Raw genomic sequence first — 25,031 nt, forward strand, 5'->3', positions numbered from 1 at the left:
CTCCTGCCTCAGCCTCCTGAGTAGCTGGGATTACAGGCATGTGCCACCATGCCCAGCTAATTTGTTGTATTTTTAGTAGAGACGGGGTTTCACCTTGTTGATCAGGATGGTCTGGATCTCTTGACCTCGTGATCCACCCGCCGCGGCCTCCCAAAGTGCTGGGATTACAGGCTTGAGCCACCGCGCCCGGCCCGGTGCATTTCTTTTAACCATTTAAGTTGCAGAAACCCTGTCCTTTTTGTCCCTAATTATTTCAGCATTTTTTTCCAAGAATAAGGGCAGTCTCTTACAAAACCCTGTACTATAATCAAAATTAATACATTTAACACTAATACAATACTATTATCTAATACACAGTCAAATTTTGCTCTCTCAATACTGTCTTTTACAGCAATCCCCACCCAGGATCTGATCCAGGACCATGTACTGCATTCAGTTGTCTTTTTCGTTTCCTGTAATCGACAACAGTTACTCAGTTTTTCTTTTTCTTACATAATACAGACATTTCTGGAAGGGTACAGACCAGTTATAATGTCCCTTAGCTTGGGTCTCTCGTGATTAAACTAAGGTCATGCATTGCAGACCGGGCGTCAGTGCATCACACAGAAAGTGTGCGATGAATGTCAGCTTGTCCTGTTGTTGATGTTAACGTGGCCGTTCAAGTGGTGTCTGTAGAGCTTCTCTACGATAGTTACTATTTCTCCTTTTTAATTATCAAGTAATTTGTGCATATTTATGTGGAAGCCTTCGAATGCCCTTTCAGTTTCATGGGATGGAAGGGAGTCTTTTCTTTCGGGAAATGGATACCTGCGTCTTGCGGAAGAGACCCAGCAGCCGGCAATACCTGCGACACCAAAGTTACGCAAACATAACCTTTCCGGAAAAGCGGACGGCCACGGGCGCAATGCATTCTGGGAATTGTAGTCTTTGGGCGCTCCCTGCGGAACACTGCCCTGCGTCTCCGCGAGAAAGAGCCAGAAGCCGCCACGGGAGGGTGAAGAGGAGGGCGGTGGGGAACCTCTGCGCGCGTTGCACCATGGGATGGGTAGTTCGCTGCGCGCGCCCCGCTGCGCCCCGCGCGACGGAACGAGACTACCCTACCCGAGAGACGGCGCGTGCAGGGCGAGGGCAAGCTTGCCTGGGCCTCGAACAAATCAAATCGAAGCAAAGAAACTGCCGGCTTTCAAAATCCTCCTCCTCCGCCATCATCCGCCGCCGTGCGGAGAGCAGGTGGTGTTGAAGCGCGTGAGGCCGGGAACCCGAGAGACCGGACAGACAAGCGGGGTGGACATCGCGACCCCTGGACCCCGAGACGGCGACTCCGGTCTGACCGGGACCCTAAGTCTGTCCCCGTCCCGTTGGGGCGGACGCGCGTGCTCGGTTCCCCCCACTCGGCGGCGCCGCCTGTTTACGGTACAGTCAGGGTCCCTTTCCTTTCCCCGTCACCTGCCTGGGACGGAGGTGCGGGGCGAGGAGGCGTGTCTCCCCTGTGCGCCTTCTGCTTGTCCCCTCGGCTTTCTCCACTTCGCCTTCGACAGCCGAGCGCTCCGGGGGTGGCTGTGGGAGTGGGTGTGTTGGGCGGCGCTGGCTCCTTTCACAAGTGGGGAAACTGAGGCTTAAAGGGCGTCTGACTTTCCGGAGCCGCCCAACTTGCAGCTGCTAGCAGTGGCGGCTCATACTAGCCTCGTTGTCAACCGAAGGCGGTGCGAGTCCTCTGGGAATTCCAGATGCGGCTCCCGCGCCGCCCGCCTGTCATTTGCGGCCTGTATTTGCGCGTCGCTCCCACGGCGCCGCCTCCCAGCAGGCCCACGCCCGCGGGGGGCCATGGCTGCGCCGCTGTCCCTGGGATCGATGTGAGTCACTGCTGACGCTTCGCAGGAGCCTGCATCTCACCTCAGAGAAGTCTCCGACGCTGCCGCGAGCGGGAAGAGGACGTTTCTCTATTAACCTTTTGCTTTTGCTCTGCCGCTGACCATTTGCTGACCTTGGACAAATCAATTCACTTTTCTGTGCTCCAGTTTCTTAGTCTACAAAATGTGTGTGGAGGGGTGCATCTCTTTGTCTCTCTCCTGGACTGAGGAATGGGGCCCCTTTCAGCTGAGAAGTTCTGTCCCTGTTCTATCAGGAGACTCCACCACCACCTTTTCCTCTCGAATTGTCCCATCGCAGAACTGCAAGAGATGCTGGGGTCTCAGGTTGTTTTTTGTCGGTTTGTTTTTTATTTTTTATCTTTTTAGAGACAGAGTCTCCCTCTGTCATCCAGGCTGGAGCGTCGTGGGATGCTTGCCACCCAACTGCAGCCTCGGCTTCCAGGGCTCAAGCGATCCTCCCACCTCAGCCTCCTAAGTTGTGGAGACTACAGGTGCCACCACACCTGGCTAATTTTTAAATTTTTCTGTGGAGACATGGTCTCATTCTGTTGCCCAGACTGGTCTCAAACTCCTGGTCTAAAGTGATCTTCCCACCTAGCCTCCCAAAATGTTGGAATTAAAGGTGTGAGCCACTGCACTGGGTTGATTTCTGTTTAAATTTTTTTTTTTTTTTTTTTTTGAGATTGAGCCTTGCTCTGTCGCCCAGGCTGGAGTGCAGTGGCACAATCTCGGCTCACAGTAACCTTAGCTTTCTGGGTTCAAGCGATTCTCCTGCCTCAGCCTCCTGAGCAGCTGGGGCTACAGGCACTGGCCACCACCCCTGGCTAATTTTGTTTTTGTTTTTGTTTTTGTTTTTTTGAGACGGAGTTTCGCTCTTGTTACCCAGGCTGGAGTGCAATGGCGCGATCTCGGCTCACCGCAACCTCCGCCTCCCGGGTTCAGGCAATTCTCCTGCCTCAGCCTCCTGAGTAGCTGGGATTACAGGCACGTGCCACCATGCCCAGCTAATGTTTTTTTGTATTTTTAGTAGAGACAGGGTTTCACCATGTTGACCAGGATGGTCTGGATCTCTTAACCTCGTGATCCACCTGCCTCGGCCTCCCAAAGTGCTGGGATTACAGGCTTGAGCCACCGCGCCTGGCTTTTTTTTTTTTTTTTTAGTAGAGACGGTGTTTCATTATATTGGCCAGGCTGGTCTTGAACTCCTAACCTCATGATCCTTGGCCTCCCAAAGTGCTGGGGTTACAGGTTTGAGCCACTGTGCCTGGGCGTTGGTTAATTTTTTTTTTTTTTTTTTTTTTTTTTTTTTTTTTTGAAACAGGATGTCCTCTTGCACAGGCTGGAGCACAGTGGCAAGATCTCAGCTCACTGCAGCCTCCACCTCCAGGATTCTCCCACCTTACCGCCCAAGTAGTTGGGACTGCAAGCACACGATACCACACCCGGCTAATTTTTGTATTTTTAGTTTCGGCGTATTGCCCAGGCTGGTTTCTAACTTCTGGGCTCAAGCAATCTGCCCACCTCAGCCTCCTGAAATGCTGGGATTACAGGAGTGAGCCATTACACCCGACTCTGGTTACTTTTTATGCAGTTTCAACGGGTCATTTCTTGAGCACCTTCTATATGCCAGGCCCTGTGTGGCAAGTAGAGTGATCCTGTCAAAACATAGGTCAAATGACAGCTGTCTTCTGCCAGAATCTCTTCAGTGGCTTTTCTTGTCACTCATAGTCAAAGCCACCGTTCTTCAAATGGCCTTTATGATTTTGGCCCCTTGTTTTTTTTTTTTTTGTTTTTTTTTTGAGACAGAGTTTCACTCTTGTTACCCAGGCTGGAGTGCAATGGCGCGATCTCGGCTCACCGCAACCTCCGCCTCCTGGGTTCAGGCAATTCTCCTGCCTCAGCCTCCTGAGTAGCTGGGATTACAGGCACGCGCCACCATGCCCAGCTAATTTTTTATATTTTTAGTAGAGACGGGGTTTCACCATGTTGACCAGGATGGTCTGGATCTCTTGACCTCGTGATCCACCCGCCTCGGCCTCCCAAAGTGCTGGGATTACAGGCGTGAGCCACCGCGCCCAGCCCAGGGCCCCTTGTTAATGCTCATTTCTTACCTCCTTTTTTCTTTCTCTGTGCTTCAGCCCCACTGGCCCTCTTGCAATTCCTCCATCCTTCTTTCTCCCACAGGAGCCATTGCATTTGCTATTCCCCTTTGCAGGAATCCTGTTCCCCCAGATGTCTGCGTGGCCCAGTCCCTAACAGCTTTATTTAATTATATCCTAATAATGCCTTTTTTTTTTTTTTTTTTTTTGAGATGGAGTTTCCCTCTCGTTACCCAGGCTGGAGTGCAATGGCGCGATCTCGGCTCACTGCAACCTCTGCCTCCTGGGTTCAGGCAATTCTCCTGCCTCAGCCTCCTGAGTAGCTGAGATTACAGGCACGTGCCACCATGCCCAGCTAATTTTTTTGTATTTTTGATAGAGACGGGATTTCACCATGTTGACCAGTATGGTCTTGATCTCTTGACCTCGTGATCCACCCACCTCCGCCTCCCAAAGTGCTGGGATGACAGGCTTGAGCCATCGCGCCCGGCCGCTTTTTTTTTCTTTTTTTTTTGACAGAGTCTTGCTCTGTGTCCCAGGTTGGAGTGCAATGCCACCATCTCGGCTTACTGCAATCTCTGTCTACTAGGTTCAAGTGATTTTCCTACCTCAGCCTCTTGAGTAGCTGGGATTACAGGCACCCACCACCTTGCCTGGCTAATTTTTGTATTTTTTAGTAGAGACAGTGTTTCACCGTGTTGGTCAGGCTGGTCTTGAGCTCCTGACTTCAGGTGATCCACCTGCCTTGGCCTCCCAAAGTGCTGGTATTACAGGCATGAGCCACCGTGCCCAGCCTAATAATGCCTTTTTAAATCATTCTACGTTAAATCGCAACTCCTCCCCCAAGAAAAAATGCTGACCCCTTTCCCTGTTTGTTTTTTTTTTCCCTGCCGGACAGTGTATTGCTTTGTTCCCCATGCTGGAGTGCACTGGCAACATCTCAGCTCATTGCAACCTCTACTTCTCCAGTTCAAGCAATTCTTCTGCCTTAGCCTCCCAAGTAGCTGGGACTACAGGTGCATGCCACCATACCTGGCTGATTTTTGTATTTTTAGTAGAGACAGGGTTTCACCATGTCCAGGCTGGTCTCGAGCTCCTGACCTTGTGATTCACCTGCCTTAGCCTCGCAAAGTGCTGGGATTACAGGCGTGAGCCACTGCTCCTGGCCACCCCGCCACCCCGCCCACCACCAATATTTTAAAATCACATACTAAATGTGTTGTTTAGAGCACATGCTTCAAGAGGTCAGGGTTTATGTTTCCTTTACTGCTATACTCCTGTTCTGGAACGACGTCCAGCACACAGTAGTACTCAATCAGTGTTTTGTTGAATGAATGAGTGGATACCTTAACCAGAATAATAATTCATAATTATTGGTAGAGACAGACATAGACAAACCAGGGTGATAAGTTAGAACCCAGAGGAAGCCTAGGGGTGGGAGGATTCAGGGTATCACAACTGTGTCTGAGAATGAGGTTGTGGCAGGAGGCCTTTTGGATAGCACCCCCTAGTTCTGCACTTCATATCTGCTTCCTTGGTGTCTCCTTAGTACTTGCTGTTTCTCCTCTGTTTTTTTGAGCATCTCAGAGATACATGTATTCATATATTTATGTAACAAAGTAAGCACTATACAAGTATGTAGTGATGTTCCATGTTCCTATCTAATATAGCTGCCTTAAATTTACAGGCACTACACGTGAGATGTTTCATCTCATGTGGAGTCCAAGTAAAGCTGGTTAGTGATAACCACCAGCAGGCGCAGGAGTTTTCAAAGCATTACTTGTTGTTTTAAAATTTTTCATGTACTTAATTTACTTAGTTTTAGAGATAGGATCTCCCGCAGTCGCCCAGGCTGTATAGTGCAGTGGTACAGTCATAGCTTACTGCAGCTTTGAACTTACTGGGCTCAAGTGATCCTCCTGCCTCAGCCTCTCTAGTAGCTGAGACTGACTGCATGTGCCACCACACCCAGCTCATTTTTACTTTTATTTATTTATTTATTGAGATACAATCTTACTCTGTCACCCAGGCTGGAATGCAGTGGTGAGATCATGGCTCACTGTAGCCTCTGCCTCTTGGGCTCAAGCAATCCTCCCAGTCAGTCTCCCCGGGAGCTGGGACTATAGGCGGCACACACCACTATACGTTGCTTTTTTTGTTTCATATATTTTTATATATATATATATATATTTTTTAAAGATGGGGTTTCACTGTTTTAGCCAGGCTAGTCTCGAACTCCTGACCTCGTGATCCACCCACCTTGGCATCCCAAAGTGCTGGGATTACAGGCGTGAGCCACCATGCCCAGCCTTAATTTTTTTTTTTTTTTTAAATAGAGGTGGGATTTTGCCATGTTGTTCACTGTGGTTTTGAACTGCTTGGCTCAAGGAATCCTCCCATCACAGCTTCCCACACTGGGATTATAGGTGTGAGCTGCTGCACCTGGCCAGCTTTACTTGTTTTACCAGCACTCCTGATTTTATAAACAATGAGGCTCATCAACCCCATTTCTACCCACATCTGGTAAACTTGGGTACAGTAGGGCTTCATGGGTGACAACCCTGTCCCTGGCCTATTATGATGGTAGCTGTTATGATGTGGTGATCTCTGGTCTCCTAGGAACCCTTCAGGGGCCACCATGGCCTGCCCAGTCTCCTGGCCAGGGTTGAAACCAGGCGTGCAGTGGGGCTGACCCCTGTGACCCACCCCAGAGTCATGCCAGCGTGGGTGGTGGGGCATTCTCTGGGATGGATGATCTGGATCCTATAGCCATCTGTGTCCTGTTTGAGGAATGGGACCCTCAAACAGAGAAGAGCCAAGATGCTCAAGCAGGTGTGTGCTTGGGCCAGACTCTGCAGCCTCTGTTTTGGGACTTGCCATTCACTGAAGGGACCCAGGAAATGGGCAGTTCACATGGTATTGCTGGGTGTCCCAACTGTGGCAGTTTGGCAGAGGAGGACTTAATAATGAGGTGGTAGCTCCTTATAGGCTAAAACATGATTTTTCCGCTCTTTTACTATCTCCCACACCTTCTGGAACTGTTCTTCTCTGATGCTGTTTTCCTTCTGTCCAGTGGTTTAGTTCTAGGGTCTCCACAGCAGGGAAAGTAGGGTCAGACTCCTGAGATGGCTGATGTCCTACCCTGCCTCCCAACCAGGAGCCTCAGGAGACTCCTTTTTCTTAATGCAACCTTGGCCTTCTCAGTCTGCAGATCTCCAGGGGAGCCCACCAGCCTGGCCAACATGGCCTCAGAAGACATTGCTAAACTGGCAGAGACACTGGCCAAGACTCAGGTGGCTGGGGGACAGCTGAGTTTCAAGGGCAAGAGCCTCAAACTCAACACTGCGGAAGATGGTGAGTTTCTGGAAGTTCTGCACTGCTTTGTCTAGGGGAAAGGGAGTGCACTGAACTCTTATTGGTTGTTAGACTCTTTCTGCTACATTGTCTTCATTATTTGTCCTAGCAGCTCTGTGAAGTATCATAGGGCCTGTTCTAACAATCAGGCTCAGCCAGGCGCGGTGGCTCACGCCTGTAATCCCAGCACTTTGGGAGGCGGAGGCGGGTGGATCACGAGGTCAAGAGATCGAGACTATCCTGGTCAACACAGTGAAACCCCATCTCTACTAAAAATACAAAAAATTAGCTGGGCATGGTGGTGTGTGCCTGTAATTCCAGCTACTCAGGAGGCTGAGGCAGGAGAATTGCCTGAATCCAGGAGGCGGAGGTTGCGGTGAGCGGAGATCGCGCCAGTGCACTCCAACCTGGGTAACAAGAGCGAAACTCAGTCTCAAAAAAAAAAAACAAAAACAATCAGGCTCAGAGGTCATTTGCCCATGAGCAAGCTGCCCTATGCTCTGCGTGTTTGCAGTGGGCATCCCTTTGTACCCTGTCCTTTCTTTCTTGGGAGGGGATGATGGATAATGAGGGGCCACAGTTAGCGCCAGTCCCAAGATACAGCCTCTGACTCTGACTTCATATCTGGTGTTCTCCCTAACCCTGCCTTCACCCCCATGCTGCTGCTTTCCCCAGACCTGAGGCTCTGGTGGAGCTGCATTAAAACAATCCAGGCCCTCTTGGAAGATGCTGGTCCATGCAACCAGATGCCCCTGGGAGAGAGATGGCTGGCTGTGTGTATACAGGCACTGCAGCCACAGAAAACTAGCAACCAGAAAGCAGACCCTGCCTTTTCATTCCTCGTCAATGCTTGGCTGCTACTGACCAACCTTGAATCCCCCTGGCATCTGCGGGTGAATGCACCTGCATCAGTAAGGGCTCCTGGGGTTTTGGCCCCACCAGGGGAACTGGTCTGGACATGCCTGGTTGTCACGTTGTGTAGGCAGCCTTGTTCCCCTCCCCAGGTCAGAGGCTGCTTGAGTCCTTGGGTAGCTGGGAGTGTGGTGACCCACATTCCTGACATCTCCATAGGGCCTTAATGTTTACAAGACTTCCTCCGTGTGTGTTTTTTTTTTTTTTTTTTTTTTTGAGATGAGTCTCACTCTGCTGTCACCCAGGCTTAAGTGCAGTGGCTCAATCTTGGCTCATTGCAACCTCTGCCTCCTGGGTTCAAGTGATTCTCTGGCTTCAGCCTCCCAAGTAGCTTGGACTACAGGCACACGCCACCACACCCGGCTAACTTTTTTCTTTTGAGACAGTTTTGCTTGGTCAACCAGATTGGTATGTGATGGTGTGATCTTGGCTCACTTTAACCTCCGCCTCTTGAGTTTTAGCAATTCTTGTGCCTCAGCCTCTTGGGTGACTGGGATTACAGGTGTGTACCACCACACCCAGCTAATTTTTATTTTTTATTTTTTATTTTAATAGAGACAGGGTTTCACCATGTTGGATAGGCTGGTCTTGAACTCCTGACCTCAGGTGATTCACCTGCCTTGGCCTCCCAAAGGCCAGGTGTGAGCCACCTCACCCAGTCTTCAGCTCATTTTTGTATTTTCAGGAGAGGTGGGGTTTCACTGTGCTAGCCAGGCTGGTCTTGAGCTCTTGACCTCAGGTGATCTGCCCCATTTGACCTCGCTTATCACTTTTGATGCTTGCATCACTCTTGTGGGAGATAGATGGGAATGTTGCTATTTTATAAATGAGAAAAAAGAATTTAGGAGACTTAAGTAGCTTGCCCAAGGTCACACATTTGATAAATAGCAGAGCTAGGATTTTCACAGAGGTCCAGTGAAATCCCCATTCCTGTGCTTCAATTAGAGCATTGAGCTCAGTTTAGGAAACATCGATTTGATACTAAATGCCACTTATTAACACCATGTCAGACAAGTATATTAAGTGCCAGGTAAATAGTATCTCAGTTTATCTTCACAAAATCCTGTGAGATAAGTTGTATTTCCATTTTGCAGTTTAGGGAGGTGGTATGACATGCCTAAAGGCACAGCTTTAATTTTCTTTTTTTTTTTTTTAACCACTGCCTCTTGGGTTCAAGCGATCCTCCTGCCTCAGCCTCCTGAGTAACTGGGACTGCAAGTGTGTGCCACCATGCCCAGCTAACTTTTGTATTTTTAGTAGCGACGTGGTTTTACGTGTTGGTCAGGATGGTCTTGATCTCTTGACCTCATGATCTGCCTGCCTCAGCCTCCTGAGTAACTGGGACTACAGGTGTATGCCACCACACCCAGCTAACTTTTGTTTTTTTAGTAGAGACGGGATTTCAGGATGGTCTTGATCTCTTGACCTCATGATCCACCTGCCTCGGCCTCCCAAACTGCTGGAATTACAGGCATGAGCCACCGTGCCTTGCCAATTTTTGTATTTTTAGTAGAGATGGGGTTTCGTTATCTTGGCCAGGTTGGTCTTGAATTTTTTTTTTGTATTTTTAGTAGAGATGGGATTTCATATGTTGGTCAGGATGGTCATGATCTCTTGACTGCATGATCTGCCTGCCTCAGCCTCCTGAGTAACTGGGACTACAGGTGTATGCCACCATGCCCAGCTAACTTTTGTATTTTTAGTAGAGACGGGGGTTTCAGGATGGTCTTGAGCTCTTGACCTCATGATCCGTCTGTCTCGACCTCCCAAAGTGCTGGGATTACAGGCATGAGCCACCGTACCTGGCCAATTTTTATATTTTTAGTAGAGACAGGGTTTCATTATCTTGGCCAGGCTGGTCTTGAATTTTTTTTGTATTTTTAGTAGAGATGGGGTTTCACCATCTTGACCAGTCTGGTCTTGAACTCCTGACCTCGTGATCCACCCGCCGGACCTCCCAAAGTGCTGGGATTACAGGTGTGAGCCACCACACCTGACCAGGAGCTGGGATTAGAACTCAAGTTTGGGCCCAGTGTGGTGGCTCACACCTGTAATCCCAACACTTTGCGGGGCTGAGGTGGGCAGATCACCTGAGGTTAGGAGTTCCAGACCAGCCTGGCCAATATGGAGAAACCTCATCTCTACTAAAAATACAAAAATTAGCTGGACGTGGTGGTAGACACCTGTAATCCCAGCTACTCTTGGGAGGCTGAGGCAGGAGAACCGCTTGAACCTAGGAGACAGGGGTTGCAGTGAGCTGAGATTGTGCCACTGCACTCTGTCTAGCCTGGGTGACAGAATGAGACTCTGTCTCAAAAAAAAAAGGAACTCAACTTTGGCTGGCTGTGAAATCCACGTGGGTAGCTTCTTTCATCTCCCAGTACAGGCTAGATATGATTTCTACCATTTTGTAAGTTACCAGGGGTGCCCAGCTGACCCAATCCCTAAGAAGCAGCAAATCTGGAATAGGAATGATGTACCCAGGTAACTAATTAAAGGCAAAATGTTAATATACTGTATGAAAACAAGTCAACAAAAGACTCTGGTAAGTAAGGCAGGGAGAGGGCTCACTTTAATAGCAGACTGGGTGCAATGGCTCATGCCTATAATCCCAGCACTTTGGGAGGCTGAGGTGGGTGGATCACCTGCAGTCAGCACTTGGAGACCAGCCTGGCCAACATGGTGAAACCCCATCTCTACTTAAAAAAAAAAAAAAAAAAAAAAAAAAGTAGGCAGGCATGGTGGTGTGTGCCTGTAATCCCAGCTACTTGGGAGACTGAGGCAGGAGACTCGCTTGAACTCAGGAGACGGAGGTTGTGGTGAGCTGAGATCATGCCACCGCACTCCAGCCTGGGTGACAGAGCGAGATTCCATCTCGGAAAAAAAAAAAGCGCCCAGAAGTCTTTTCATCCCTTGGCAAGGCGTGGCTGGGACTGACCAACCCTGAATTCCCCGGCATCTGGAAGTGAAAGTACCCGCATCAGCATCAGTGAGGCATCCTGGGATTCTGGCCCAATCAGGGAAACTTGGACCCACCTTGGACAACTACTTAGGGAGCACCTAATAGGTTGTAAGTCCTTTCTTAAGACCGTTTTGACCAGAAGGTCAAGTTCAAACTTTATCTCCCATACACATCTCTTGTCTGTTCCCTCCCACATGGCATCCTACTCTATCCTGTATCAGCCAGACTCAGCGTTTTGTTTCATGTAAGTTTTGGTTTTGTTCAGATTATACAATTAATGCAGGTTTATGATAGAATACAGAAACATTCAAGGAACAGGAAAAAAAATACATCCTCACTTTCATATAGCCCCAGGGATATAACTACTGTTTATTTCAGGGCATTTTAATTCTAGTGCATAGTCTTTTTTTCCCCCTGAATATAGCTAAGTTCTTTTTTTTTTTAATTGGGATTATAGTATAGAACCTTTAAAAGCTGCTGTATAACCCGATATATTGAGAAATTTTTAGTACAGGTAGTAGAAAAACACACAATCACCCATAATCCTAACAGCTAGAGAGAATTTACAACATTTGGTTTCTGTGTTTCTGAACCTCGTTTTCTGCACGTGTGTATGTGTGTTTGTGTGTGAATACATACATTTTTAAAGAGTGATCAGACCAAACACTTACTGCTACTATAACATTTACATTTTTTTTCAAGTCAAAAACAACTGTGTCATCTTTCATAGCAGTGCTGGTGTAACTAATTGTATAATGTACCTGGGCTCGAGCAGTCTACCTGCCTCAGCCTCCCAAAGTACTGGGATTACCATGTGAGCCATTGCCCTGAGTCTTCTGTCTTCTCCTGATGGACATTTAGGTGGTTTGGAATGTTTTATCATAATAAAATAGCACAGTAGTGGACCAACACACACCACATGAAGCACTTAACGGTGAAGGCCTTTGTGTCATCATGCCTGCTGGCTTTCTGCCTTGGGTGCCATTTCTCTGCTTGGCCTGGTACACTGCCCATCTTCAGAGGCTCCATACACACCACCCACTTGGCAAAGTCTTCTTTGCTGTGAGCACCCAGTGGCTCTTTTGCCTCGGCTCCCAAGCACCTCTGCATGCCTGGTTTTAACACTCATTACAGAGGAACCCATCTGCATAGCTCTGTACATTAGACCATGAGCCTGTCTGATTTTCCTTTGTTTTGTTTGTTTTGCTCTGTCGTCCAGGCTGGAGTGCAGTAGCATGATCTTGGCTCACTGTAACCTCCGGCTCCCGGGTTGAAGTGATTCACCTACTTCAGCCTCCCGAGTAGCTGGGATTACAGGTGCGCCACACCATGCCCACCTAATTTCTATGTTTTTAGGGGAGACGGTGTTTCACCATTTTGGCCAGGCTGATCTCGTACTCCTGACCTTGTGTTCTACCTGCCTTGGCCTACCAAAGTGCTGGGATTACAGGTGTGAGCCATGGTGCCTGGCCTAATTCTCCTTTGTAAGCCAGGGCTCATTGCGTGGTCGGTGGCACTGTAAATTGTTGAGTGGCAAGGTGGTTGCCAGGCTCTCTCCTGCTTTAGCTGTTTGTGATTCCAAAAGCCTAAGGTTCTGCTGTTCGGTCCCTGGCAGCTAAAGATGTGATTAAAGAGATCGAAGACTTTGACAACTTGGAGGCTCTGCGTTTGGAAGGCAACACGGTGGGTGTGGAAGCAGCCAGGGTCATCGCCAAGGCCTTAGAAAAGAAGTCGGAGTTGAAGGTGAGCTCTGTGGGGCCAGCAGGCCCAGGCTGGTTTGAATAAGCCCCTGTTCACACTCCCACAACCCCTGCCTGTGTCCAGTCCCTTCCACACCCCTGCCTCGGTGGCTGTCCCATAAGTAGCTCCTCCTCCTCTGGCCTCCCCAGGGCACACAGAACTGGCTAGGGATCCTCTCCCTGTAGTCAGCAGACCCTGAGAGGGTGGTAGGGGTGCAAAAGGATTATTGGAATGACACCTGTGAAAGATAAAGTAGGGAGAGACTTCTGCTCACAATACAGAGCTGTCACCTGTAAGGTGGGAAGGTTCCAGAAATCACCAGCAGGAGCCTAGGACTGTGAGGCTGCTCTGGCAGACCCACCCTCTTGGAGTTCCAGAGCAAAGATTGCCCATTGAAAGGAGTCTCGTGTTGGGCAGAAGTGGCCAGGCCTCAGCTCAAATGCTGCAGCGATGGGAAGGTGCTGTGGCCGGAGGCTGCCAGTTCTCTTTACTCCTCCAGCAGAGGCAGGTTCTTTTTTTTTTTTTTTTGAGACAGAGTCTCGCTCTGTTGCCAAGGCTAGAGTGGTGCAGTGGCGTGATCTTGGCTCACTACAACCTCCGCCTCCTGGGTTCAAGTGATTTTCCTGCCTCAGCCTCCCAAGGAGCTGGGATTACAGGCTCCCATCACCACACCCAGCTAATTTTTGTATTTTTAGTAGAGACAGGGTTTCCCTGTCTTGGCCAGGCTGGTCTTGAACTCCTGACCTTGTGATCTTCCCCCTGCCACCCTGCCCAGCTTTCCAAAGTGCTGGGATTACATACAGGCGTGAGCCACTGTGCTCAGCTCTGTTTTTGTTTTGTTTTGTTTTGAGACGGAGTTTCGCTCTTGTTACCCAGGCTGGAGTGCAATGGCGCGATCTCAGCTCACCGCATCCTCCGCCTCCTGGGTTCAGGCGATCCTCCTGCCTCAGCCTCCTGAGTAGCTGGGATTACAGGCACGCGCCACCATGCCCAGCTAATTTTTTGTATTTTAGTAGAGATGGAGTTTCACCATGTTGACCAGGATGGTCTCGATCTCTTGACCTCGTGATCCACCCGCCTCGGCCTCCCAAAGTGCTGGGATTACAGGCTTGAGCCACCGCGCCCGGCGTAGCTGGGATTATAGGCACCCACCACCACGCCCAGATAATGTTTTTTGTATTTTTAGTAGAGGTGGGGTTTCACTATGTTGGCCAGGCTGATCTCCAACTCCTGACCTTGCAGTTTGACTGCCTCGACCTCCCAAAGTGCTAGGACTATAGACGTGAGCTACTGCTCCTGGCTGGCAAGTTCTCTTGAAGGTTAGATCCAAGCGGTGCCCTCCTTGGCCAACACAAAGGGCAAGTCAGATTATTCTAGTGCAGTTGTCCCCACATGGGTTCTACTGAACAGCAGTCTTTTATTATTATTATTATTTTTTGAGATGGAGTTTCGCTCTTGTTACCCAGGCTGGAGTACAATGGTGCAATCTCGGCTCACCGCAACCTCCGCCTCCTGGGTTCAGGCAATTCTCCTGCCTCAGCCTCCTGAGTAGCTGGGATTACAGGCATGTGCCACCATGCCCAGCTAATTTTTTGTATTTTTGGTAGAGACGGGGTTTCACCATGTTGACCAGGATGGTCTCAATCTCTTTTTTTTTTTTTTTTTTTTTTTTTGAGACGGAGTTTCACCACTCTTGTTACCCAGGCTGGAGTGCAATGGCACAATCTCGGCTCACCGCAACCTCCGCCTCCTGGGTTCAGGCAATTCTCCTGCCTCAGCCTCCTGAGTAGCTGGGATTACAGGCACACGCCACCGTGCCCAGCTAATTTTTTTGTATTTTTAGTAGAGACGGGGTTTCACCATGTTGACCAGGATGGCCTCGATCTCTTGACCTCGTGATCCACCCGCCTCGGCCTCCCAAAGTGCTGGGATTACAGGCTTGAGACACCGCGCCCGGCCTGAACAGCAGTCTTTTAATATGCTCTGTGAGAAAAGCAAGAGTATCATGTGTTAAAAGTGTTGGGGGCTGTCACCAGATAGTCCCCTGTCTTTGGAATTGAAGTTCCAGAATAGCATTGTCTCTTCATATGTGCAGGACTAGGCTTGGGTTGGGTTCTTCTGCATGTTATTGCCTGCTCACAGCAACCAGGGAAGAGACTGGGTTGAGTCTCCATTTATAAGTCAAGGGAACTGCTGCTCAGAGGGGGTCATTAAATAGTCAAGATCATCCAGGCATGATGGCTCACAGCTGTAATTTCAGCACTTTGGGAGGCCAAGGCTGGCAGATCGCTAGAGCCTAGGAGTTTGAGACCAGCTTGGGCAACATGGTGAAACGCCATATTGACAAAAAGTACAAAAATTAGCCTGGCATGGTGGTATGCACCTATGGTCCCAGCTACTCGGGAGGCTGAGATGAGAGAATCGGTTGCGCCTGGAAGGCAGTTGTTGCAGTGAATCAACATTGTACCACTACACTCCAGCCTGAGTGGCAGAGTGAGACCCTGTCTCTTAAAAAAAAAAAAAAAAAAAAAAAAAAAAAAAAAAAAAGGCCAGGTGCGGTGGCTCATGCCTGTAATCCAAGCACTTTGGAGGCCAAGGCAGGTGGATCACCTGAGGTTGGGAGTTCAAGACCAGCCTGACCAACATGGTGAAACCCCATCTTTAAAAAAATAAATAAGAAAAAAAATAGCAGGGATGTGGCCAAGCCACATGTCACATTCCTGAGTCCAGTGTTCTTTCTGTGGCACCACTTTCTGTAGGAGGAGGAATACGGGGCTGGGAGCCATGAGAGGATTTGCCCTGGAAGGGCCTGCATGCTAGTTTACAAAGTGGAAATGCATGTTTGTTTCCTTAGGAAGGTCATGATCAGGTTAACCATCAAGATAGTGATTGTTCCACTCTTCTGCCTGGGGCCTATACTTTCCCTGAGCATAAGCTGGGATAATTTCAATGAAAACTCAGAACTCGGCTTTCCTCGAGACCTGTGAAGAACAGAAATGGAGGAGCCATGGGCCTGAAGGCCACAGTTGGGCACGTGGGTTCAAGCCCTAACAGCACCACCTTGTTTGCCTTATGTGGCGTTGCTCTGTGTGGAGCTCTGAGGTTGGGCTTTTATGGTAGAGCCCTTCTTCCTTCCTCAGAGGTTGTCCTTGGGGAGAGCTTGGCCTGTGGAAGTGCTGCTTGTGTTTTCCTGCCTGCTGCAGATGCAGTGGCTTGAGTGATTCACAGCACCCCACTTCTCAGCCCTTCCTCTGTGCAGGAAGCAGCCCAGGATGGGGGCAGGGTGGGAGCGGCCCTTGATGGCCCAGTGTTCTGGGCCTAGTGCTAATGCAAGAGGTGTTTTCTCCTCTGCTGCAGCAGTGTGCAAGTGAGGTCTTAATGGGTGAGAGAAGTATAGCCCAGAGTCACACAACTAGGGGTAGGCTGAGGTAGAGTCCAGGTGTCAGCCCAAGTCCTGTTTTTTTTATTTGAGAGATGGAGTGTCACACCATTGCCCAGGCTGTAGTGCAGTGGCATGATCATAGCTCACTGCAGCCTTGAAGTCCCAGGCTCAAGTGATCATCCATTTCAGCCCCCTAACTAGCTGGGACCACAGGTATGTGCCACAATGCCCAGCTAATTTTTTCACTTTTTTTTTCTTTTGTAATGATGGGGTCTTGCTATGTTGCCCAGTCTGATCTTGATTTCCTAGGCTCAGGCAGGCTTCCAACTTAGGCCTTCCAAAGTGCTAGGATTATAGGCATCATCATTGGGACCTAAAACCTCATTGCAGAGACAGGATACCAGAGGCTGTAGGGGGTGTTGATGGCTGAGGACAGTTAAATCAGGAGTAGAACCCAGGCCATGTGCCCTGGATCCCCATGTTGACCATTCAGCTCATCAGAGTTGGGTTTGGGGAGCTTCGTTCAGAGTGACATGCCAGTATGTGTTGTGAGGCACTGTGGCGATGGGCTCTGGCCACCTGTTCCTGGCCCTGAAGACCTGCGTGCAGGTGTAACTACTAAGCAGATCTGGTGTAGAGCAGCCAGCTGAGGCCCCAGGTGTGTTCATTATCTGCTTTATTGGTGGAAATGTGGATTTTTCTACAAAAACCAGCTTACTTAGCCTGTAAGGTGGGAGGGGATCACTTGATCCCAGGAGTTTGAGACCTCAGCCTGGACAACATAGGGAGATCCCCAACTCTACAAAAGATATAAAAATTAGCTGGGTGTGGTGGTGCATACCTGTAGTCTGAGCTACTTGGGGGCTTGAGATGGGAGGATGGCTTGAGCCTGGGAAGTTGAGGCTGCAGTGAGCTGTGTTTGCACCACTGTGCTCTGGCTGGGCGACAGAGTGAGACCCTGTCTCAAAATAAAATAAGGGAGGCCCGGGCACAGTGGCTCATGCTTGTAATCTCAGCACTTTGGGAGGCCAAGGCAGGTGGATTACCTGAGGTCAAGAGTTTGAGACCAGCCTGGCCAATATGGTGAAACCCTGTCTCTACTAAAGAATTATAAAAATTAGCTGGGTGTGTTGGTGGTTGCCTGCAGTCCCAGCTACTCAAGAGACTGAGACAGGAGAATTTCTTGAACCCGGGAGGTAGAGGTTGCAGGGAGCCAAGATTATGGCCATTGCACTCCAGCCTGGGTGACAGAATGAAACTCCATCTTGATAAATAAATAAATAAGGAAGGAAGGCAGGATGGGCACAGTGGCTCATGTCTGTAATCCCAGCACTTTGGGAAGATAAGGTGGACAGATCACCCGAGGTTGAGAGTTCGAGACCAGCCTGGTCAATATGGTGAAATCTCATCTCTACTAAAAATAGAAAAAATCAGCCTGGCATGGTGGCAGGCACCTGTAATCCCACCTGCTTGGGAGACCGAGGCAGGAGAATAGCTTGAACCTGGAAGGTGGAGGTTGCAGTGAGCTGAGATCGCACCACTGCACTCCAGCCTGGGCCCAACAGAGCATGACTCCACCTCAAAAATAAATAACTGAGGCCGGGCGCGGTGGCTCAAGCCTGTAATCCCAGCACTTTGGGAGGCCAAGGTGGGTGGATCACGAGGTCAACAAATCGAGACCATCCTGGTCAACGTGGTGAAACCCCATCTCTACTAAAAATACAAAGCATTAGCTGGGCATGATGGCGCATGCCTGTAATTCCAGCTACTCAGGAGGCTGAGGCAGGAGAATTGCCTGAACCCAGGAGGCGGAGGTTGCGGTGAGCCGAGATCTCGCCATTGCACTCCAGCCTGGGTAACAAGAGCAAAAGTCCGCCTCAAAAAAAAAAATGAATAAATAAATAAAAATAAAATAAATAAATAATTAAAAATAAGGATAATTGAGGTATCCATTACCTTAAATATTTATCTTTTTTTTTTTTTTTTTGAGACTGAGTTTCGCCCTTGTTACCCAGGCTGGAGTGCAATGGCGCGATCTCGGCTCACCGCAACCTCCGCCTCCTGGGCTCAGGCAATTCTCCTGCCTCAGCCTCCTGAGTAGCTGGGATTACAGGCACACGCCACCATGCCCAGCTAATTTTTTGCACTTTTAGTAGAGACGGAGTTTCACCATGTTGACCAGGATGGTCTCGATCTCTCGACCTCGTGATCCACCCGCCTCGGCCTCCCAAAGTGCTGGGATTACAGGCTTGAGCCACCGCGCCCGGCAATATTTATCTTTAATATTTATCGTAGGAACATTCAAATTATTCTCTTCCAGCTAGGTTGTAGGTTTTTTTTTTTTGTTCGTTTTGTTTTGTTTTTTTGAGACAAGAGTCTTACTGTGTCGCCCAGGCTGGAGTGCAGTGGCACAATTTGGGTTCAGCACAACCTCTGCCTCCTGGGTTCCAGTGATTCTCATGCCTCAGCATCTTGAATAGCTGGTACTACTACAGGCGCATGCCACCACACCCGGCTAATTTTATGCTTTTAGTAGAGACCAGGTTTCGCCATGTTGGCCAGGCTACTCTTGAACTCCTGACCTCAGGAGATCTGCCTGTGTCTGCCTCCCAAAGTGCTGGGATTACAGGTATGAGCCACTGCGCCCAGCCTCTTCTAGCTATTTTGAAATGTATAATAGATTAATGTTAAACAATGGTTACCCCATTGATCTATTGAACACTAGGTCTTTTTTTTTTTTTTTCCCCCCCCCCCCAGGCTGGAGTGCAGTGGCAGTCTTGGCTCACTGCAACCTCTGTCTCCTGGTTCAAGTGATTCTCCTGGCTCAGCCTCCCAAATCACTGGGATTGCAGGCACCCACCACCACACCCAGCTAATTTTTGTTATTTTCTTTTTTTTTTTTTGAGATGGAGTTTTGCTCTTGTTACCCAGGCTGGAGTGCAATGGCACGATCTCGGCTCACTGCAACCTCCGCCTCCTGGGTTCAGGCAATTCTCCTGCCTCAGCCTCCTGAGTAGCTGGGATTACAGGCACACGCCACCATGCCCAGCTAATGTTTTATATTTTTAGTAGAGACGGGGTTTCACCATGTTGACCAGGATGGTCTCGATCTCTTGACCTCGTGATCCACCCGCCTTGGCCTCCCAAAGTGCTGGGATTACAGGCTTGAGCCACCGCGCCCGGCCATTTTTGTTATTTTCAATAGGGATGGGATTTCACGTTGGCCAGGCTGGTCTCAAACTCTTGACCTCAGGTGATATACCGTGCTTGGCCTCCCAAAATGCTGGGGTTACGTGTGTGAGACACCGTGCCTGGCCGAACACCAGGTCTTATTTCTTCTAACTTTATCCTTGTCTCCATTAATTAACCTTTTTTTAGCCTCCCTTCCCTCTAACCTTCCAGGCCTCTGGTAACTACAAATCTACTATCTTCATGAATTGCTTAATTTTTTCCTTCTTTCTTTCTTTCTTTTTTTAAAAAGATGGGGTTTTACTATGATGGCCAGGCTGGTCTTGAACTCCTGACTTCAGGTGATCCACCCACCTCAGCTTCCCAAAGTGCTAGGATTACAGGTGTGAGCTACCGCATCCGGCTGGAGTTTCTTTTTTGTTGCCCAGGCTGGAGTGCAATGGTGTGATCTTGGCTTACTATAGCTTTCACCTCCCAAGTTCAAGCAATTCTCCTGCCTTAGCCTCCCGAGTAGCTGGGATTACCAGCATGTGCCATCACACCTGGCCAACTTTTTGTATTTTTAGTAGAGATGGGATTTCTCCATGTTGGTCAGGCTAGTCTCGAACTCCCAACCTCAGGTGATCTGCCTGCCTTGGCCTCCCAGAGTGCTGGAATTACAGGTATGAGCTACCACCCCTGGCCTAATTGCCTAATACTTTCTTAAAATCATATTGTGAGTGGTGTCACATGCCTGTAATTGCAGGTACTCTGGAGGCTAAGGTGGGAGAATCGCTTGAGGCCAGGAATTCAAGGTAACAGTGAGCTATGATTGTGCCACTGGAGTCCAGCCTAGGCGACAGTGAGAAACCATCTCTAAAAAAAACAGAAAAAACAGCTAACTTTCATGTACTTTAAAAGTACTTCTATGAATGGAAAGCTGGCAGTCCTTACAATAAAGGAAAGAAAATAGTGTTACTGAACTATTATTTGACGCTGTTGCTGTTTAACATCTCTGAGCCTGAGGCCTGCTCTCCCTTTGTTAAAAAGGCAAGGAGTTCAGAGGTGGGCAAGACCCAGCAGCCTCACGCCAAGGCCAACTTCAGAGATGGTCTCAAGGGTTGAAAAGACACTTGAAAAAAAGTTACTTCCTCGGGCCGGGTGCGGTGGCTCAAGCCTGTAATCCCAGCACTTTGGGAGGCCAAGGCGGGTGGATCATGAGGTCAAGAGATCGAGACCATCCTGGTCAACATGGTGAAACCCCGTCTCTACTAAAAATACAAAAAATCAGCTGGGCATGGTGGCGCATGTCTGTAATCCCAGCTACTCAGGAGGCTGAGGCAGGAGAATTGCCTGAATCCGGGGAGGCGGAGGTTGCAGTGAGCCGAGATCGCGCCATTGCACTTTAGCCTGGGTAACAAGAGCAAAACTCCGTCTCAAAAAAAAAAAAAAAAAAGTTACTTCCTCAACAGTGAATTCTTTTTTTTTTCTTTTTTTTTTTTGAGACAGAGTCTTACTCTGACCCAGGCTGGACTGCAGTGTTGCAACCTTGGCTCATTGCAACCTCTGCCTCCCCAGGTTCAAGCGATTCTCCTGCCTCAGGCTCCCCAGTAACTGGAATTACAGACGTATGCCACCACATCCGGCCAATTTTTGTATTTTTAGTAGAGCTGGGGTTTTGCCATATTGGCCAGGCTGATCTGGAACTCCTGACCCCAAGTGATCTGCCCGCCTTGGCCTCCCAAAATGCTGGGATCACAGGCATGAGCCACCAGCCCTCAACATTGAATTCTGTGTTGTTTACGTTCATGTTTCTCTGTCATCCATAACCATGTCACACATCCACCTAGAGGGTTGTACAAGTCAGGGATTTTCCTGACACTTCTGTATTTGTTTTTCCTTTTTTATTTTTACTCAGAAAATGGTTCGGTTCCAGTGCAATTCCTGACACTTCTGAGCCCCATATAACCCTTGGAGGCCTCTTGACTTGAAGATAGGTCCCACCAGCTTCAGCCAGAATAGGTCCCGCTTTTCAGAGATGAAGCTCAAATTAAGTCTTGTGATGGATGCTTGGGTAGTTCAGGTCCACTAGGATGAGGCTTCACTGCAGGCCTCCAGGCGTCTCTCTCCCGCTAACTCTTCTCTTCTTTCTGCCACAGCGCTGCCACTGGAGTGACATGTTCACAGGGAGGCTGCGGTCCGAGATCCCACCAGCCCTGGTAAGCAAACAGGCTGTGCTTCCCCTCAAGGCACAGGGCCCTCTTTGGAAATTCCCAGGGCTTTTCTCAGACCTTTCTTTTTCTGGAGCCTAAGATAAGCCCTGTGGGTAATTGGGTGATTGAGTGATTGAGCTGCTGAAATGGAAGCCCAGCCAGCCCAGCATGCCTGTGTCCTGAAAGGAGGGGCAGGTGGGAACACAGGAGCTGGCAGGGGAGGAAGCCCGAAGGTGGGGACTCCAGGGAGGCGGGAGAGCTGAGACCACACACTCCTGGGTCCTCCTGAGCTGTAAGGTTTGGCTCACTGGGGATTTCACCCCAACACGGTTGCCTCAGCTTTCCTGGAACCCTCTCCCTGCACTTCACAGTCCTGCCCCTTCGTGACTCCTCTGCACACAGCCCACAAGCCTGTCCCAGTCTTTCTCTGGCTCCTCCCTTTCTCCATGCCACTCTCAGCTTTGATTTGTGCCCATCATGGCTGGCTTCCCATTTCTTCACTCCCAGGCGCTCAGACTGGCTTGCGTCAAGTTGCCAGTCTTTCCAGAATTTTGTGTGTGTGTGTGTGTGTGTGTGTGTGTGTGTGTGTGTGTGTGTAAGGAAATAGATAGAAAGGGGCCTCACAGAACACAGGAAGGCTTCCTTGGGCCAGGGAAGAGGGCAGGTCTGGCTGTCAGCAGCCTCTCAGTGTGTCCTCCTAGCATGAGCTGCACACGGCAGGCCCTGAGGATGCAGGTTTCTGGTCAGTGATGAGTGTGCACACCGATGTTACTAAGCCCTCAGCCTGGTCGTGCCTCGCCTCCTTTTATTTTATTTTATTTTATTTATTTATTTATTTTTGAGACAGAGTCTCACTCTGTCGCCGAGGCTAGAGTGCAGTCTCAGCTCACTGCAACCTCAACCTTCCAGGTTCAAGTGATTCTCCTGCCTCAGCCTCCCGAGTAGTTGGGATTACAGGCGTTCACTACCATGCCTGGCTAGTTTTGTGTTTTTAGTAGATACGGGGTTTTGCCAATGTTGGCTAGGCTGGTCTCGAACTTCTGACTTCAGGTAATCCACCCGCCTCAGCCTCCAAAAGTGCTGGAATTACAGGCATGAGCCACTGCACCTGGCCTTCTTTTTTATTATTATTATTTTTAAAGACAGGGTCTCACTATGTTGGCCAGGATGGTCTTGAGCTCCTGGGCTCAAATAGTCCTCCCACATCAGCCTCCCAAGCAGCTGGAATTATAGGTGTGTGCCACTGCGCTTGGTTTGTGAGGCCAGGATTTGGAATGTAGGTTAAGAAAATTCATTTCTGGGTGGGCGATGTGGCTCACGCCTGTAATCCCAGCAATTTGGGAGGCTGAGGCAGGCGGATCACTTGACATCAGGAGTTTGAGACCAGTCTGGCCAACATGACAAAAACCCATCTTGACTAAAAATAAAAAATGAGCTGGGCATGGTAGTGCATGCCTGTAATCCCAGCTACTTGGGAGGCTGAGGTAGGAGAATTGCTTGAACACAGGAGATGGAGGTTGCAGTGAGCCAAGGTCATCCCACTGCACTCCAGCCTGGGTGCCAGAGTGAGACTCTGTCTCAAGGAAAAAACATTTTAGTGATTGTATGTTAAAGAATTTTAAATCAGGCCAGGCGTGGTGGCCATGCACGCCTGTAAGCCTAGCATTTTGGGAGGCCGAGACAGGCAGATCACCTGAGGTCAGGACTCCCAAGACCATCCTGGCCAACATGGTGAAACAACTCCGTCTCTACAAAAGTACAAAAATTAGCCAGATGTGATGGTGGGTGCCTGTAATCCCATCTACTCGGGAGGCTGAGGCAGAAGAATCACTCGAACCTGAGAGGCAGAGGTTGCAGTCAGCTGAGATCATGCCACTGCACTCTAGCCTAGGTGAGAGAGAGAAAGACTGTCTCAAAAAAAAAAAAAAAAAAGAATTTCAAGTCAGAAAAGATGGTGAAGAAAACGCTATTTTGCATACTCACTGTGGAATTCTCATTGTGCAGGTTTTGCCTAAATTTTAGCGTTTAATTTTCCTGCGCTTTCGGAGGGTATCTATTTGGTTTTTTTTGTTTGTTTGTTTGTTTGTTTGTTTGTTTTTTTGAGACGGAGTTTCCCTCTTGTTACCCAGGCTGGAGTGCAATGGCGCGATCTCGGCTCACCGCAACCTCCGCCTCCTGGATTCAGGCAATTCTTCTGCCTCAGCCTCCTGATTAGCTGGGATTACAGGCATGCGCCACCATGCCCAGCTAATTTTTTGTATTTTTAGTAGAGACGGGGTTTCACCATGTTGACCAGGATGGTCTCGATCTCTTGACCTCGTGATCCACCTGCCTTGGCCTCCCAAAGTGCTGGGATTACTGGCTTGAGCCACCGTGCCCGGCTCTATTTGGTTTTTGTTTTCTTTCACTTGACCCTACAGGAATGAGGAGAGAAAGTATTCTTATCTCTATGTTCCCACTGATAAAAACAGATCTTAAAGAGGGTGATAAGAGAATTTGGGGTCAGAAGATGGCATGAAGTGGAGTAGGCACAGGGTATTTGAGCAGCTCTGCCTCTTCGGGGCTGGAGGTCAGTTGGGGCCAGATGGCCAGGGGCCAGGCCTTCTATGGGCCGGGCAACCAGCGGACACGCTGCCTTTTGCTTGCTGAGTGGTGGGAGGATGGTAGAAACTGCCTCAGCTGCCATGCCTGTGGCCAGGGCGAGGGCAGAGAATCTCCCTTCCTCATTCCTGCCGCCACGGACCACCTGCCCAGCCCCATTTCTGTCCCAAGTCTCTGGCAGGGCCTTCTCTCCTCTGACCATTTCTCCCGGGGGTTGAGGGAGTGTAGCTTTCCCCAGCCCAAGAGGTTTCCAGGAGATCTCCGAATCTGCCTGCCAAAACTGGTCCCTGGCCGTGGCTTGGAGATGGCCACCTCCATCTGCCAGTCACCATCAGAAACCCTGGAGGCATTTGTGGTTCCTCCCTCCCTCTTCCTGCACATCCAGGGAACCACCAGCTTCTGCATGTCCCCTTCTCTGTGAACAGGCAGCTCCTCTCCTGCACTTGTCACACCAGCCAGCAGGTCCCCTCTCTGTTGCCAGTGTCACTGCCTCACACTCCCGGGTGGGCACTCCAGCCCCCCACCTGTCCAAGCGCTCTCCTCAGGTCCGGGGATGTTCCTTCCACATCCCTCAGCCACTTCAAAACCTAGTGCTGTCAGGCTGAGGTTCACAGTCCTTGGCCTGGCATTGAAGACTCTTGCCCGATCTGACCCCTCACATCCCTTCTATCCAAAGCCCACGCCATGACCTCTTCTAGAGCCTTCCCACAGCTTGCCCCCTGGTTTGCA

The 25,031-nt window shown here is 49.5% G+C and overlaps 1 protein-coding gene across 1 annotated transcript in view; it reads left to right on the forward strand.

The window, feature by feature from the left end:
* Positions 1-1,108: 1,108 nt before the first annotated feature.
* Positions 1,109-25,031, forward strand: part of RANGAP1 (Ran GTPase activating protein 1) — a 44,953-nt gene continuing 21,030 nt past the window's right edge. Inside the window, exons 1-4 of the mRNA XM_003932832.4 lie at positions 1,109-1,413; positions 7,175-7,324; positions 12,814-12,941; positions 21,648-21,707. Coding sequence (XP_003932881.1) covers positions 7,213-7,324; positions 12,814-12,941; positions 21,648-21,707 — 300 coding nt within the window. The 5' untranslated portion in view covers positions 1,109-1,413; positions 7,175-7,212. The remainder of the gene's footprint in view (positions 1,414-7,174; positions 7,325-12,813; positions 12,942-21,647; positions 21,708-25,031) is intronic.

Source organism: Saimiri boliviensis, chromosome 21 (genome assembly GCF_048565385.1).
Source record: "Saimiri boliviensis isolate mSaiBol1 chromosome 21, mSaiBol1.pri, whole genome shotgun sequence".
In the NCBI taxonomy this organism is placed as follows: Eukaryota; Metazoa; Chordata; class Mammalia; order Primates; family Cebidae; genus Saimiri; species Saimiri boliviensis.